This window comes from Talpa occidentalis, unplaced genomic scaffold (genome assembly GCF_014898055.3).
Source record: "Talpa occidentalis isolate TD23 unplaced genomic scaffold, MPIMG_talOcc4v2.1 talOcc4.9, whole genome shotgun sequence".
Classification (NCBI taxonomy): Eukaryota; Metazoa; Chordata; class Mammalia; order Eulipotyphla; family Talpidae; genus Talpa; species Talpa occidentalis.
The window spans coordinates 107,122,940-107,137,802 of NW_023605305.1; the positions used below are offsets into that span (position 1 = coordinate 107,122,940).

Consider the following 14,863-nt stretch of genomic DNA (forward strand, 5'->3'; position numbering starts at 1 on the left):
GAGTTCCTGGGAGAGTCAGGGCGACTGTCCGTCCACTGATGTCTTTCTTTTTATTGGCTTGGGTGGTGATTTGAGGCCATTAGGGATTCAGGTCTCATCTTTGGCGTGGAGAGCATCTGAGTAACAGGGAGATGGGCCAGGGGGGAGAGGAGACTGGCGGCCACAGGCAGCCGGGATCGGACATATAAATCTGGGAGGAGAGAGCGGCAGGCGAGTCTGGCCTTCCCAGCTCACAGGCACGCGGCTGAGCGGGAGGCAGCGGGTGGCAGCGGAAGCAGCGCAGCACCCGAGGGACCATGCGCGGGGCCGTGCGTGTCTCGGTGGTGCTGCTCCTGGTGACGGTGTCGGACGGTGCGGTGATCACGGGGGTAAGTCTCCCACCCTCTCAGGGACAGCAGGAGGGCCAGGAGGCACCCCGGAGGCAAACTGCCGGCATGGGGAATTAGCCTGGGCGGACTTCACAGAGGGGTTCCATGTGATGCGAGTTAGACCTCACTCTGCCAGCCAGGCCTGCCTTGGAGCAGCTGTGCATAAATCAAATCCTATGTTCATTGTGTTGGGAGAGCGTTGAAAATTGTGAGGTTTCGTCCCTTGGTAAAATGAAGATTCCTCCGGTGGACTGAGGGATTCCTTTATAAAGTGGATTAGCACCCCCTATTTTATCTTTTGTGTAAATTTTGGTTTGCATATAGGGGCTGGTCCCCTCTCACGTCTGCTTTCTTTACTCTGCAGAAGCGTGTCTTGAAACTCTTTACGTTTATGTTTGCTCGCTCCGTGCCCAGTTTCGGTAGAAATACCAGGGACACCAACACTGGGCTGCGGGCGCCCAAAGCAAGCGTTGCCCACCAGATAGAAGTGGGGCTCAGCGCACGGGCCCCACAAGGCTAGAATCCCTGACACTCGGGCTGTGGTCTCTGTGGGGAGTCTGGCTTTTCCTGGAACCCCCTCAAATGCAGCCCACAATGCGCATGGTGGTAAGACCATTCTTATTTTTTTTTAAGAATTTATTTATTTATTTATACATACAAGAACTGGGTAAGTGTAGGCCAGAGATGCGGGGGGTGAGAGGATTCACCAGAGACAGAGTGGGGAGCAAAACAGGATGATTAACTGAAATACACTGCAGTGAGGAGCAACAGGTGAGACAGGAGAGGTCTGCTCGCCATGTGGGTCAGCTCCCTGGCTGGGGATCGAACTCAGGCTGTAGAGGTGACAGCGCTGAGACTTAACCCCTAAGCCACCAGGGAGGCCCGGGAATAGCGGTTCTACCATCTCCACACTCCCCTCTCCCTGGGCAGGGGCCACCTGATTCAGGCTGAATGGTCCCTCCTCCCTGAGCAGGACAGCAGCGCCCCACCTCTGTGGCCTTAACCCCGGGCGGTCAGGGTGGCTGGTGTGTGAGATGTGCTTTCCCTGGGCTGGAGAGCAGCAAGCCCAGGTGACCGGCACCTGCGCCTCCCTGGGTGACAAGCAGACTCGACATCCCCCAGCTCCCCTCCCGGGGCAGAGTCCGGTCTTGTCAGGCCTCCCCGGCCTTGGTGGGAAAAGAGCGAACCAAACCCAGAAGAGCCGCCAAGCTTTCTCTGGAAGCAGAAAGTTTGGGGGCTTCTCCATTGGGGTCCCCCTTGAGACTTTAGAGGGTCACAGCCCTGTTGTCCTCAAGGCAGGCTTCTATTTAGAGAGGCTTGTGTGGACTTCTTTACAATGGCACCTTCCAGAAACCAGATGGGGACACTCCCTACACCCCCTGTTCTGGGAGCACGACCCAGACGGCCCATCCCCATTTGGGGGTCAGGCTGGCCAGCACAGAGCACTGGGGGGACATCTGCTGCACTGCAGGTGAGGCTGGGCTTCTGGTGAAGCCAAGGGCAGGGCAGCTTGGTGAGGGGAGCACAAGGTACCAGCCTCGGGCCGGGCAGAGAACCGCACCCTGACCACCTCGGGGCTCAGGCTCTCCTTCCCCTTCTAGGAATTCAGATTAATTCAGTCTCACCAGCATCCACTGAGCATTTATGGCTGCTAGAAAAGCCAAGTCTCCCCCCATCAGACGGGGAGCACCGCCTCCTCATGGAGGGGCCCCAGAGCTACTTGCCGGTTCCTCAGATCCACTCTGAGACCCCGCTGAGCTCCGAGGCCCCTGCCCGCTCAGGGGCAACCAATGCACAGGTGATGCTGAGGCAAGGGTGCTGCCTCAGCTGCTGCCCCCGAGTGCCTCTTCCCTCCTGGTTTCTCTCTGGCGGCACTAGTGGGTACTAATGGCCCCTCTGTCTCTCCCTGCAGGCCTGTGAGCGGGATGTCCAGTGCGGGGCAGGCACCTGCTGTGCCATCAGCCTGTGGCTGCGTGGGCTGCGGATGTGCACCCCGCTCGGGCAGGAGGGAGAGGAGTGCCACCCTGTCAGTCACAAGGTACTTCTCAGCCTGGTGCCCTGTGGGGGTGCACAGCCCTGGGCAGAAGCACCCCGCAACTGCAGTTTTTAGCCCCAACCCTGACACTTCCCTGGTGCTGGACACTGCCTCCTGGCTCCTGGGGGCAGCTGGGGTGGCACGGGGGCACTGATCATACTGCCTGTTAGACCCCAGCTTGTCGTTTGCTGCGGGGGTCTTGGGCAAGAGCAGTTCTGGCCCCCAGTTGCCTCATATGTAGGTGGATTACCCTAGAGTCTCTTCAGATCTGACAAACGCGCTTTGCTCCCAAGAACTTTCCAGGAAAACGTGAAATAAAACCTGTAAAATGGGCTTCCAGCCAGTCCTAGGCTAGTGGGTAGGAAGCCAAGTCTAGGGTCAACACTGCAAGGAGGCGCTCACTCTTCTGGGCCCTGGGCACTGAGGCCCCGTCCTGCTGCCACCCCAGACAGCCAGTTCCTGGCCCAGAGTGCACAGACGGGTCACAGACCTTTGTTCCAGAATCTTCAAGTGGATGCAACTGCTGGACCTCAGCCTAGGGGACCTCGGTGGGGCAGGGCGGGGCCTCGGTGCGGCAAGGCCTCAAGGGACTAGCAGAGAGGCCTCAGGCTTGTGGGGCCAGGATTTGAGACCCGTTCCCCAGCCTCTTCTTTGGCAGCTCCCTGTGGTTCAGGAGCCCCTCAGTCTCCTCTGTGGATGTGCCTGCTACTAGGAGCCCTGTCCTCAGAGCATTCTCTAGACCCAAACATGGTCCACCTAGGGGATGCAGAGGCCCCAAGGAGGGGGGGTGGTGAAGGGGTAGGCAAGACAGGCCAGCTCAGGAGTTCTTGTCACCTTGGGGTGCTGAGGTAGATCAGCTGCAGTTCTATTTTCCCAAAGTGCCAACAGTGGCCATAGAAGGTAATGCTGAGTGTTTACTGTGGGCCTCTCCTCAGACTCAGTGCTTTTTGCAAATATATAGTTTAAACTTCTTTAAAATTTACAGGTGAAGTTGAGGCACAGGTGGGCTAAATAACCTGTGAATGCCCTCTCAGCTGGGAATTGGTAGAGCTGGGATTTGAACCCAGGCAGTCTGACCCCACCTGTGCTCCCAGCACTCCCATTCAGACCCCCCTGAGGAACCTCCTGGTTCAGCACTGCTCTGGGGGTGAGTCACAGGGCAGAGATGGGCTGTCCTGCCCAGCCCTACCCCCGCACCCACCAGTGTTGAGCCGTAAGGTGCGTTTTGTGTGTGAGTGTGTGTGCTCTGCATGCTGGGTCAGTCAGGGGACCCCTGGTAGGCAGTGTTGAGGTCTCAGGGTTGGCGGTGGACACTGCAGCGTCTAGCCTGATCACAGTGCTGAGAGCCAGGTTGCCTGAGTTGGGTCCTGGCTCCTTCACGCATTGGCTGTGGGGTCTGGGTCTGCTGCTCAGCCACTCTGCACCTCAGTTTTCTGCTGTTAGCTGTCAGTGTTGTGTTGGGGGGCCCTGTCAGAGCTCCACCTCTCTCTGGTGACGATAGCATGTCTCTTCTTCCTCCCCAGGTCCCCTTCTTCAGAAAACGCCAGCACCACACCTGCCCCTGCCTACCCAACCTGCTGTGCACCAGGTACCCGGATGGCCGGTACCGGTGCTCCACAGACTTGAAGAACATCAACTTTTAAGAGCTTGTGGGCCCTGGGACCCGCCAGGCCTCTTCCTGAGCACTCCCAGGCCTGTGGACTCTCCTGCTGCATGGCCCGTTTCCTCCCAGCTGCCACCTCTGTCCCTCCCCCCAGCCCAGCTGGCTCCCTCCCGCCTAGCACGCAAACACAGGCACCTCCACTGACATGGCCTCCAGGCCACGTGAGGGTGTCCCAGCTGCAGCTGTGGCCCTGGAGGTGGCCTGCACAGCTGCCTGAGAGGCTGCAGGGAACAGCAGGTGTGTCTGAGCCCTGCTCCCCCCGCCTTGTCCACTCTTCCTCTCCTGGGAGGCCTGCCGTCCTCCTCTCTCCCTGCGTGTGCCCTCCCCTCTCCCCAAAACCTGACCACAGCCCCCTCCCCCTGCACCCCTGAGTCACAGGGTCTGGATGAGCAAGACTTACGGAAGTTTAGAGCAGTTTGTCTGGGACTGGGTGCCACTAGGCACCCCCCATCAGGACCCCACCGGAGGCTCACCCAGGCCCTGAGGCTCATCTAGGGCAGGGACTCGAGTTGTGACCAGACCTGCCTGCTGCAGAATAAAAGCATGAACAAGGTGCTGTGGCCCTGGTGTTTCTGCCCTGTGGCTGGGGGGGTTCCAGGGCAGCATGCCAGGACTGGCTGAGTCTGGTTGGGGGGCGCGGATTGGCCCTCCTAGCTCTAGGGCCATTCTCTGGAGACAGTGGATTTCAGGGTGTGTTTTTTTTTTTAATTTTTTTTTAAAAGACTTATTTTATTTATTTATACAAGCACTGGGTACAGTCAGAAGCGCGGGAGGGTGAGAGAATTCACCAGAGCCAGAGCGGGGAGCAGAGCAGGCAGACTGACGAAGTACACTGCTGAGGGGAGCAGCGGGCGGCAGGAGAGGTCTGCGCGCCATGCAGGACCCTCCTCCGGTGGCTGGGGAGCAGCCGGGGATCGAACCTGTGCTGCAGAGGCTGCGGGCAGCTTCACAACCCAGCGCTCAACCGCTGCGCCACCAAGGAGGCCCTGTTTTTTTTTTTTTTTTAAAGATCCATTCATTCATATAAGAACTGGGGTACAGGCCAGAGGCACGGGAGGGTGAGAGGACTCACCAAAGACAGAGCGGGGAGCAGAACAGGGAGATCTACTGAAATACACTGCTGAGGGGAGCAGCGGGCAAGACAGGAGAGGTCTGCTGCACCCTATGGGCACCTCCTTGTCTGGCCGGGAATCGAACCCGCGCTGCAGAGGCTGCAGACAGCCCCACAGTTCTGCACTCAATCCGCTGCGCCACTAGGGATGCCCCAGGGTATTTTTTTTTTAAAGCTTTATTTTTTTTTTTTAAGATTTATTTATGCATACAAGAACTGGGACACAGGCTAGAGGTGCGGGGGGTGAGAGGATTCACCAGAGACAGAGTGGGGAGCAGAATAGGTGGATTGACTGAAATACACTGCTGAGGGTAGCAGCGGGCAAGTCAGGAGGGGTCTGCTGTGTCATGTGGGTAGCTCCCTGGCCGGGGCTCAAACTCATGCTGCAGTGGCTGCGGACAGCTTCATAGCTTGCGTCCTAACCCCTTGCGCTCCCAGGGAGGGGCTACCAGGGAGCGCTACCTGCTCCCAGTATATTTTTGAATGAAGGGTGGGAGGCAGCTCTGCAGGCTCTGGATCAGGAGCCAGAGGCCCAGATGGGTTGAGGGCTGGAGGCAGGAAAGGCCAGGGAGCCATCGGTGAGCTCTGGATGGGGTGCAGCTCCCTTTTCTGCACTTGACTCCCTTTGGCTTAGTGTCAAATCCTTGCTCTAGAAGCCACGGATGGATGTGTTGGCTGAGGAAGACCACGGCCGGGTGGAGCCAGTGAGGCCCTGAGCTGGATCTGCATCTGTAACAGGGTGGTCCCCCTGCCCAATGACAAACCCGGGGGCCAAGAGCTTCTCTACGAGCCAGACCCCCTGTCACCTCAAGGCCCGTCTAGAAAAGCCAAGTGTAAGATCAAACACCTCCTGCTTCTCAGGAGCCTCCAAGAGGACTGGTCTGGGGTGGAGTCTGGGGAAGAGGGGAGCTGTTCTGACTGTCCTTGGCCCCACCGAGCCTGCTGGGTGCTCAGGACTCTACTCCAAGATCTGGCCGGCCAGGCTGCACCCCACTAGGGACCGTCTTCCTGTTCTGCTCCCTTGCAGCCGCTGCTGCTGGCTCCGTGGCCTTTGCGCCTTCTTACTGCTCCTCCCCAGGTGCAGGGCGTGGAAACTGAGCTCCCTTTCCATGCAGGAGCCCAGCTCGCGCCCCCCTCCTGTGGGTCCCCAGGTGGCTCCCACGACGGCCAGGTGGTGCAGTCCTGTGGGCCCCTCCTAACCCTGGCCCTTGTGGGTGAGGCAGTGGCCACACCTCAGTGCTGCAGAGAAGAGGGGACCGGGCAGGGCGCCCCCACCCTCTCCCATTCCCACCAGGGGGCTGGCCTGTCTGCGCACCTGTCAGGGGCCAAATCACCTGATCACCCTTGCAAGCAGAATCTCGAGGACTGTATCATCGGCCCTTTCCCCAGCTCCCTGCTGGTTTTTCCCAAGACTCAAGAGCAGAGGAGAGGCTGCCGGGAGGGGGTGAAGGCCAGGGCGGGGGTGGGCGATTGATGAAATTGTATTTGTGAAAACTCTTTATAATCAGGAATATATTCCTCGTTATAAAAAGAATCTACCTGTAAGAATAATATGTCCATGATAAGAACGTATCTTAAGAGAATAAAATGAGGGACGAGGAGGCCTGTCTGGATGGAGGCCCCTCCAGGGAGAGCCTGCTTGGTGCTTGCTTGGCCCCAACTGATGGAGTCTGGTGCCACCTCGTGGTTAAAGGGGGGCAGTGGCGCTTGGTGGGGGTCAGAATAAGAGGGGGGATGCTCCCTTCCACCTTTGGGCCCCAGGACACAGCAGGAGGAGCCACCCGCCTCCCCAGGTCTGCACTTTCTCTGCCAGTCATCTCGGCGCCCAAGTTGGAAGTTCAGGTCAATTGGGATTTTTCTCTCTCTGAATATCTCTTCTCCCTGATCCCCACATCAGCCGACCCTCAAGCTCTGTTTTTCCCTCCTACGTATCCCTCAGTCGTCCCTCTAGCATTGTCTGCGTAAGCCCTGAACATGCCCACCACTGTCTACGTCCACCGCTTGCAACTTATTCTCTCGGCCTCCAGTATGCCCCTTAAAATCCGCCTCTGCGTGGCCTCTGGTCATCCTCCAGGTGACACATTTACCCTGTTCATTCTGCATTAAAAATTTCCCAGTGGCTTTAATGCCAGGGAGGAAGCCTAGCCCTCAGCAGAGTGCCAAGCTCTGGGGCCCTGGGCCTGCCCACCCGCTGCCCCCGCCTCCCTCCCTACCAGGCCTCCCTCCTCACCAGGCTTCCTGCCCCAGGACTGTCTACTGCTGTGGACAATTCCACGTGTGTCTTTGCCTGGGCTGTTCCCTCTGTGGGAAACACTCTCCTCCCCCTCTGGTGTCTGGTGACTTCTCTGCATCCCTCAAGGTCAACTCAAATGTAAGCCCGTCCCCACCTGTGTCCAGAACACCTGCACACTCAGGCACAAACTCGTGCTTGCTTTGGGGGAGCACCCAAGTCTAGTCTGCCTCCACCTGGGCGAGGCAAGGTAGCGCCTAAGTCTCGCTTGTGCCCCATGTTGAATGGTGTAGGGTTGGCTGGGCAGCTGCCTGGGGACAGATACGGCCTGGGCTCTCCTCCGTGGCCTCACTTCCCCAGTACTGGCCTCTTGGCCTGGCCCAGCACAGCTCTAGGCCCTGACCTCTCCCTGCCATCACTCTAGTTCCGCCAGCTTCCCCTTCATCTCGGAAGCAGCCCAGGTGCATCTTAACATGTTGCCTGGCGCATGGAGCACAGTCCTGGTTTCAGACTCATGGCTGACTGACCTCCAGGTGCTGAGGCCCCGGACCTCAGAGGGACCAGGCCTGCAAGTCATAGCAGTGAGGGAGAGGAGGGCAGGCAGAGGGAGGCTCTGGGCCCAGCCCCTCAGCCAGGTGTGGATTGTTATGGGATGAGATTTATATCATGATAAAGTGGTTACAAAATTAAAGTCCACACAGTTAATAAAAGAAAGCTCTCCAACTTCAGTTCAAGGATGTGGCCAAGGCCCCCCTCAGGCCAGGATGAGGCCTGGCCTTGCGTCAGCACTGCTCCAAAAGGACAAAGTGGCCTGTTTTTCCCAAAACCAGGGCTCAGCTCCTGGGGTTTGGCTCAGGAAACCAGGAGGTCATTGTTGCCTTGAGCAGGACAGGACTAAGGCAACCCAGGCTGGCAAATGCTTTGGCAGCCCTTCATGTTCACTTAACCTTTATTTAGTGGGGTTGGGGAGAATGATGTATCAAATAAGGCTTTTATACTATAATATATGGTTTTCTGCAGCAGACAACTTCTTGAATGTTATGTGCAACTGTCCACAATTTAGCTTATGAGAGAAGTTCATCACTAGCCATAGGGAAGCACTGGTCCATGCGCTGTGCAGTTTGGGGGTTCAGTTTATGGTGGTTGCATCTTAAACAGGCTGCCCTCAGAGCTAACGGGGCCCTATAGCTTCCCCTTAGGCCTCATGTGTGTGGTGCAAAAGACATCAGTTCAACCAGGATGTCCCCTGCAGAGAATGTTTTATTTTTTCTACTTGGGGGCATGGCCCCCCACTAGTGCGGGAGCAGGGAAGTTCCTGTGTAGTGGCTGATTTAACTGGTGCCAAGTCTTCTATTCATTCTGGGATGTTTTGTGTCACTTTCAGAGTCATGCCCGCACAGTTGACCCTGGGTAGAAATAGGTTGAGGCCTGCCTGCTTGTTGCTGTTCCACCCTGGTGGGGCTGTTCCTAGCTTCAGAAGCCCAAGGTCATAGTCACTGTGGAGAGTAGTCTGGGGGGAGTAGGCGGGGGGCAGAGCCTGGGCTTCCCTTTTTCCCCAAGGCTTTGGGCTCAGAGTTCATAATGAAAGGGCCAGTGGGGGACCTTAGCCACATCTGGAGGCTCCCTTCTGTCTGGTCTAAAACAGCCCTCGGCCTCTATGCCCTGGATCCTGGAGCCTTGCTAGTCTCGGCCTCTGCCTACTGGGGAGATTCTGACCTCACATGTCAACGGGACTCACTTCATCTAAAGACAGTCGTGTGTCACTTACTGTGGCCTGAGAAAACCGTGTGACACAGCCCGTCACCCTGCAGGGCTGTGGGGTGTGGCTGCAGGGGCCGCTGTTCTCTGTCCCTACAGCACAGATACCAGTGGGCCCCTACAGTGCAGGCTTGGGTGTCGGGAAGAGAGGGCAGCCCTGGGGCACCTCACCCCGTGAGGGGCCCAAGAAACCGGCCTAGCCGGGTCAGAAGGGCCTTCAGTGGGGCTGAAGACAGTGTGGGGGAGTCACTGGGTCTAAACAGAGAGGAACGCTGATGAGTAAGAAGCCGTGGGCACAGTTCTGACAGAGATAAGTCAGAGAGGAGCTTGTGAAGTTCTGTCACAAAACTAAGCCCCAAAGACTAAGGACAAATCTGTCGAAAGGCAGCTTGACATTTTCTTGTCATTCTGTTTTGCTCGGTTGGCGTTTTTCATGAATTTAGCTGCTAGGCTGACTTTTTTTTTTGTTTCCAGAGACATGGAATGTGTACAGCGGCTGTCGAGGCTGCCCGAGTTAGAATCCGGGTTGGGCTACTAACGAACGAGGGGCTTTGGGCAAGTGACGACCCTCTGTGCCTCAGTTTCCCCACCTGTGAAATGGCAACAGTAATAACAGTAGCTGCCTCTTCGGGCTGCTGCGGGGGTTAAATGCTCGTGTGTGTGAAGGACTGGGGGTAGCTGGCACCGGAGGCGCGGGGGTGTTTTACATTTTGGCTTATTTAGGAGGCCCTCACCACAGTTCCCTCTGCCCAGTGCCAGTGGCTCTGGGGACCGGCTCACCGGCCCTTGTAACCAGGAGGCCTCTCCTCCATGGGCTAATGAATAAAACCACCAGGAAGAAGGGCCTGCTCCTCCTGCTTGGGCTGCAGCCCCCGAGAACTCAGGCGTGGTAGGGGAGAAGTCAGCTTGTCCAGATTGTGCCGTTAATGCTGAAGTTCAGAAGCCCAGGTTTCTGTAGGCAAAGCTCAATAAAACAGTGTTCCCGTTTGGGAACAGAGATATGCAAATCTTATCGAAGCTCCTCTTAATACCTCCTTAAACACGTGAGTCACCGTTTCAAAGGAAAACGGAATGTTTGTTCAATATGGCTATGATCTTAATCCTGGCGATTTCAGCTTTTTTTTCCTAGGGAAAGCATAAGGAGAGTGGGCTCTGAGTGCCGTCCTGGCTCTTCTCAGATTGTGTTCAAATTAAACCTGTCAAAGCCTGTACGTCCCCTGAGACAGGCATCACCGCGCTGGCGGCTGCACCCCACCCCCAGTGTGCAGCACCCCGAAATGTCATCGTACCACAAGCCTGCAGTTCCCAAAATGTGGAGTGCAGAGAAGCACCCAGGGGGTTGCAAAAGTGCTGCTTCCAAAGCCTAGGATTCAGGGGGCTGTACGGAGCCCCTTTCCAGTTATAAAAACGCGGGTGGTCTCCACTCCTCCCAGTCGGAGAAACAGTCTACCCCATCGCCCCCACCTTTAGAGGAAATAAAAACTCTAATTTTCTTTGCAAGGGCCAGAGGGGGTAGTTTCAAAGGTCCAGTCAAGCTAGAGTGTGGCCTTAATGTTAAAACAAGGACCAGCCAAGAAGGGGGGTACGGAGGGGGGCTTTGCCTGGCTCTGCGAGCATCCAGAATTAGCTTTCAAAGGGGGTGGGATTGTTCCTGGGAGAACCAGTCAGCCACGTGGCAAGGGGTATGAACAAAGAGAAAGGCCCGTAGTGCAGGAGAGAGAGGGGGTCCTCCTGAGGGCTGTAATTTCCTCTCCGCAGGGCGGGCAGCTGGCCGGCACCTGGAGCTAGAGGGCCCTGCAGGTGAGGAGGCGGTGCTCACTGCCCAGGCCTTCGCCTGGAGCCAAGAACGTCCTGTGTGCTCCTGGCCCCCATCTGGGGCGCAGCTGGAAAAGGGAGACAGGGCCCATCCCCTCCAGATGGGATGCTCAGCATCTGTGGGGGTGTTAGGGAGTTAGGGTCTGGGCCCCCTGTGCCGGGAGCTGGCCCCCTCCTGGAGCCCATGGGGGCGGGGACCTCAGTAAATAGCTCCAGGGGCAGAGGCAGCCTGACTGCATGCTGCAGGGCGAGGAAGAGGAACCCAGCATTGCCTGCCCTGCCAGCCTGCCTGCTGTGGCCCCCACTGGCCTCCGAGAAGGGGGGCCCACGATGTGGGATCAGAGGAAGTACTCCTTGAGTGTCTCATGGGAGCTCATGGGGGCATTTGGTTCTCAAAGGGAGTCCTCCGGGGCACCAGATGGCCCCCCAGGACCCCAAGCGCAAAAGGCAGCTGTGACACGACTAAGGGGTGCTCTTTCAGCATTCTGTTCTCAGGAAACTCATCTACCTCCTGTCCTTGGGAGCTGTGGGTGGCTCTGCCTGTGGAAGGGTGACTGTGCACCCCTCCTGGGCAGCCAGCACCCTCTTTTTCCGAGGAGCCCTGGACCAGGGCCAACTTGGGGGACAGCCTCAAAACATGTGGGTCAGGAGGGGCTTCTTGTTGCCCCAGAGATGCCCCGAGCTCTTGGGGAGCTGGAGACAATCAGAAAAGGGACCACATGGCTGCCCCTAGCATCTCTGTCCACCTTCCCAGACCCGGGCCCCACCACCTCCGCCTGCCTCCGCCCCTCCCCGGGCTGCTCTCCTGCCCTTCAGTCTCGTGGGCCCATCCTTCTGGATGGCACCGGCACCGAAGGCTCAGATTCTCACCCCAGCTCTTTGAGGGGTCAGATGGCTCCCAGAGTCTGTTTCCACCACTCACGGGGGCGGGGGTGTGTGAGGAGCACAACCCAACCTTCCAGCCGGGGCATCAGCGGGGGTACTGGTTCGGTAGCGGTGTCCTGTGCTTCATTCAGAGCCGCTGGATCTGAAATCCCCAAGGCAGGTCCTGGGAAGCTGGATGTGGCAGCTTGGGAAACGCCACAAAGGGGTCAGCAAGGAGACCCCAGAAACTCACTTCTCTAAGGGTTTGAATCCTGACTCTGCCCACCATTTGCTGCCGGATGACTTTGGGGAAGCAGCCTCTCTAACCTCAATTTCCTCCTTGGGAAAATGACATTCCTGCTGGAACTTACCTCCGGGGGCTCAGGGGAAGATTTAACCAGATGGTGCAGGCCCTGGGCCTGGCGCTCCATGAGCTCACAGCAAGAAGTGTGGCTTGTCTGACAGGGTGAGCGCCTGTCCCGAAAGCGCTCTCCAGGCTGATGGCATATTTTCCTTCTGTTAATACAAAGTGGGTTCTGCCGCCTTCCATAAAGACCCCTGTCTGCACAAATCCATCCCAAAGGACAAGTGTGGAACTTAGGGCTGAATGAAACAGCTGTGTCCAGTCCCACCTCTGACTGACCATGAAGTGGGCCAGGGGGGATTGAGGCTGACACCCCTTTCCCTGCCCTGCACCCCACCAGCAGGAAGCAAACCGGAGCCCCTCCTGGCGAAGCCCTTCCAGGCTTGCCCCCTCCGTCAACCTTGCCCCCCTACTCCATGCTGGCTATCTTCTCTTTCTTCTTTTTTTAATGTTTTAAACACTATCTCAAATAGACCCACCAGGACTTTATTGCATGCTGCAGCCCTTCAGTTCAAGGTGAAGATTTTAACTCGGGCTATTTATAATCCCTGCGACGGAGCGGGTGTCAGTTTCAAAGCAGCCATGCCAGATGTCGACTTGGAAGTTGAGAGGGAGACAGCATTATTGTAAATTATTGTGGCTAGTGATTAATATTTGATATTTTAAACATACATTCAACTCAGAGGAAAAAACCCTCTTTAATTAATGGGTAAGATACTGTACAGTCCTCCTGTTGGCGTGGAGTTACTGAAAGAGCTCTGGGTGTGCCTAACTTCAGGCAAAAGTCAGATGGAAGAAAGTGACCTCTGATGTCCAAGGGTCCTGCAGACCCCCCTCTGTCCTCTGTCCCTCCTGCTGGTGCTGGGCTGGTCCAGGCTGATGAATCCCTGGCAGGTTTCTCTTTAGTCTGGGCTCTGCTCACTCTTCCTAGAGACTGACATGTGGGGTCTGTTTTATCTCATCTACATAATGTAAAAATTAATACTTTGCCCTTATTTAAAAGTTGGTTGGTTTTCTCCAAATCTGCATTGCCCGTATTCTTGGCAAGCGGAGAGCCCTGGCATCCCTGGGTTAGGTTCCGAGGTGGCACTCACTAGCATTTGTAACCAGTTGGTGGTGATGGTTTTGACATACCTGAACCCCCTATTCATCGGGGTCTCCCCCTCACCTGCTGCTACAGGTGGCTGGAGTTTGCATCTGACCTGCATATAATTTGTTCTGCAGTGTTGGCCTGCGTTGTGAGAATTTTGGAAGGGAATTAAAAATTAATCTCATATTTCAATTTTTTGATATATCTTTTAATAATTAGAATTTGAGACATAAGCTCCAGAATCATATAGGTTCATGGTATGTTCATGCTTCGCCCTTAGTTTAGTAAGCATGGAGGCTATTTAGTAGCTGCTCCTTCAGCTATTTTTCTTAGACAGACTACCATCTACTTCCGCCTGGCCCCTGGGGGTGTCTGCCCCTGCTCCTCTTGCTCACTCTTTTCTCATGTGTGGAAGGCGAGCTGAGCTGGGCCGCACTCCTGATAGCGTGCCCTTGAAGGTGTCAGGATGATCCCAATCTTGTGAATAAACACAAGTGGAAAGTTCATGGATTCTGCACTCAAACTGGCCCTGCATTGAAATCCAGGTACACTGTGTTCTGATGAGGCAGCTGGTCATGACTTGGCCTCTTTAAGCTTCATTGGTTTTTATTTGTAAAATATGCATACTTCTACTTACTCTATATGCTTTTGGGGATGATTAGAGGCCAGGAGAATAAAAATAAAAGCTCGTGTTTGTGAGTGCGGCTGTTTAACACACACCTTACATGGCCTCATAATCAGCACAAAAATCCTATAAGTGGGAGATGCTTACAGATGAGGACCAGCCCCTCTCAGCTCCACCGTCTTGTCTCTACTCTCTACTCAGAAGAGGAAACTGAGGCATGAGAAGCATAGAGACTGACCAAGATTAGCCCAGCGTGTGGCAGACCAGGGTTCAAGCCCGGGATGCACTTACCCAAATCGTGCTCGCTGCCTGCCAGCCCGGGGCAGCAGGAGGGCCTGTGCCTTTGGGTTTTGTCCCACAGTGATCCTCACAGGTAAGGTCCAGACAGTCTGCCACCTGGCCGTGGGCTCTGAAAAGGCGAGGGGACGTCACCTCCATATCTGGGTCCCATGTGAGCACCTAGGAGATGCTCAAGAAATTGAATTCAGGCCTCCCTGGTGGCGCAAGGGGTTAGGATGCAACCTGTGACACTGTCTGCAGCCACTGCAGCATGAGTTCAATCCCCTGCCAGGGAGCTACCCACACGGCGCAGCAGACCTCTCCTGTCTCACCCATTGCTCCCCTCAGCAGTGTATTTCAGTCCATCTGCCTGTTCTGTTCTCCACTGTCTCTGGTGAATCCTCTCACCTCCTGCATCTCTGGCCTGTACCCCAGTTCTTGTATGTGTAAATAAATAAATCTTAAAAAAAAAAAGAAATTGAATTCAATTGACTTCACTACTGCCCAGTGAGAGTGGAGAATGTAAGTTTGAGTATCCAGGAGAGGGCTCCTCCAGCCTGGATTTGGTTTCAGCCACCTTTGTCCCCAAGGAATCTAAGGGGGAGACATTCTCACCTGGCACCAGGTAGCAGGGGATGAAATCTTATCGTGGCTTTTCTAA

At 56.0% G+C, this 14,863-nt stretch overlaps 1 protein-coding gene across 1 annotated transcript; it reads left to right on the forward strand.

Moving 5' to 3' along the window:
• Positions 1-296: 296 nt before the first annotated feature.
• Positions 297-4,046, forward strand: PROK1 (prokineticin 1). Its single transcript, XM_037501201.1, has 3 exons — positions 297-368; positions 2,281-2,406; positions 3,927-4,046. The coding sequence occupies exons 1-3, from the start codon at positions 297-299 to the stop codon at positions 4,044-4,046; spliced, it is 318 nt and encodes a 105-aa protein (XP_037357098.1).
• The last annotated feature ends 10,817 nt before the right edge of the window (positions 4,047-14,863 follow it).

Coding starts and splice junctions, on each gene's coding strand:
- PROK1 (XM_037501201.1), top strand. CDS start 297: ATGCGCGGGGCCGTGCGTGTCTCGGTGGTGCTGCTCCTGGTGACGGTG. Junction 369..2,280: donor ACGGTGCGGTGATCACGGGG/GTAAGTCTCCCA, acceptor CTCTCCCTGCAG/GCCTGTGAGCGGGATGTCCA. Junction 2,407..3,926: donor GCCACCCTGTCAGTCACAAG/GTACTTCTCAGC, acceptor CTTCCTCCCCAG/GTCCCCTTCTTCAGAAAACG.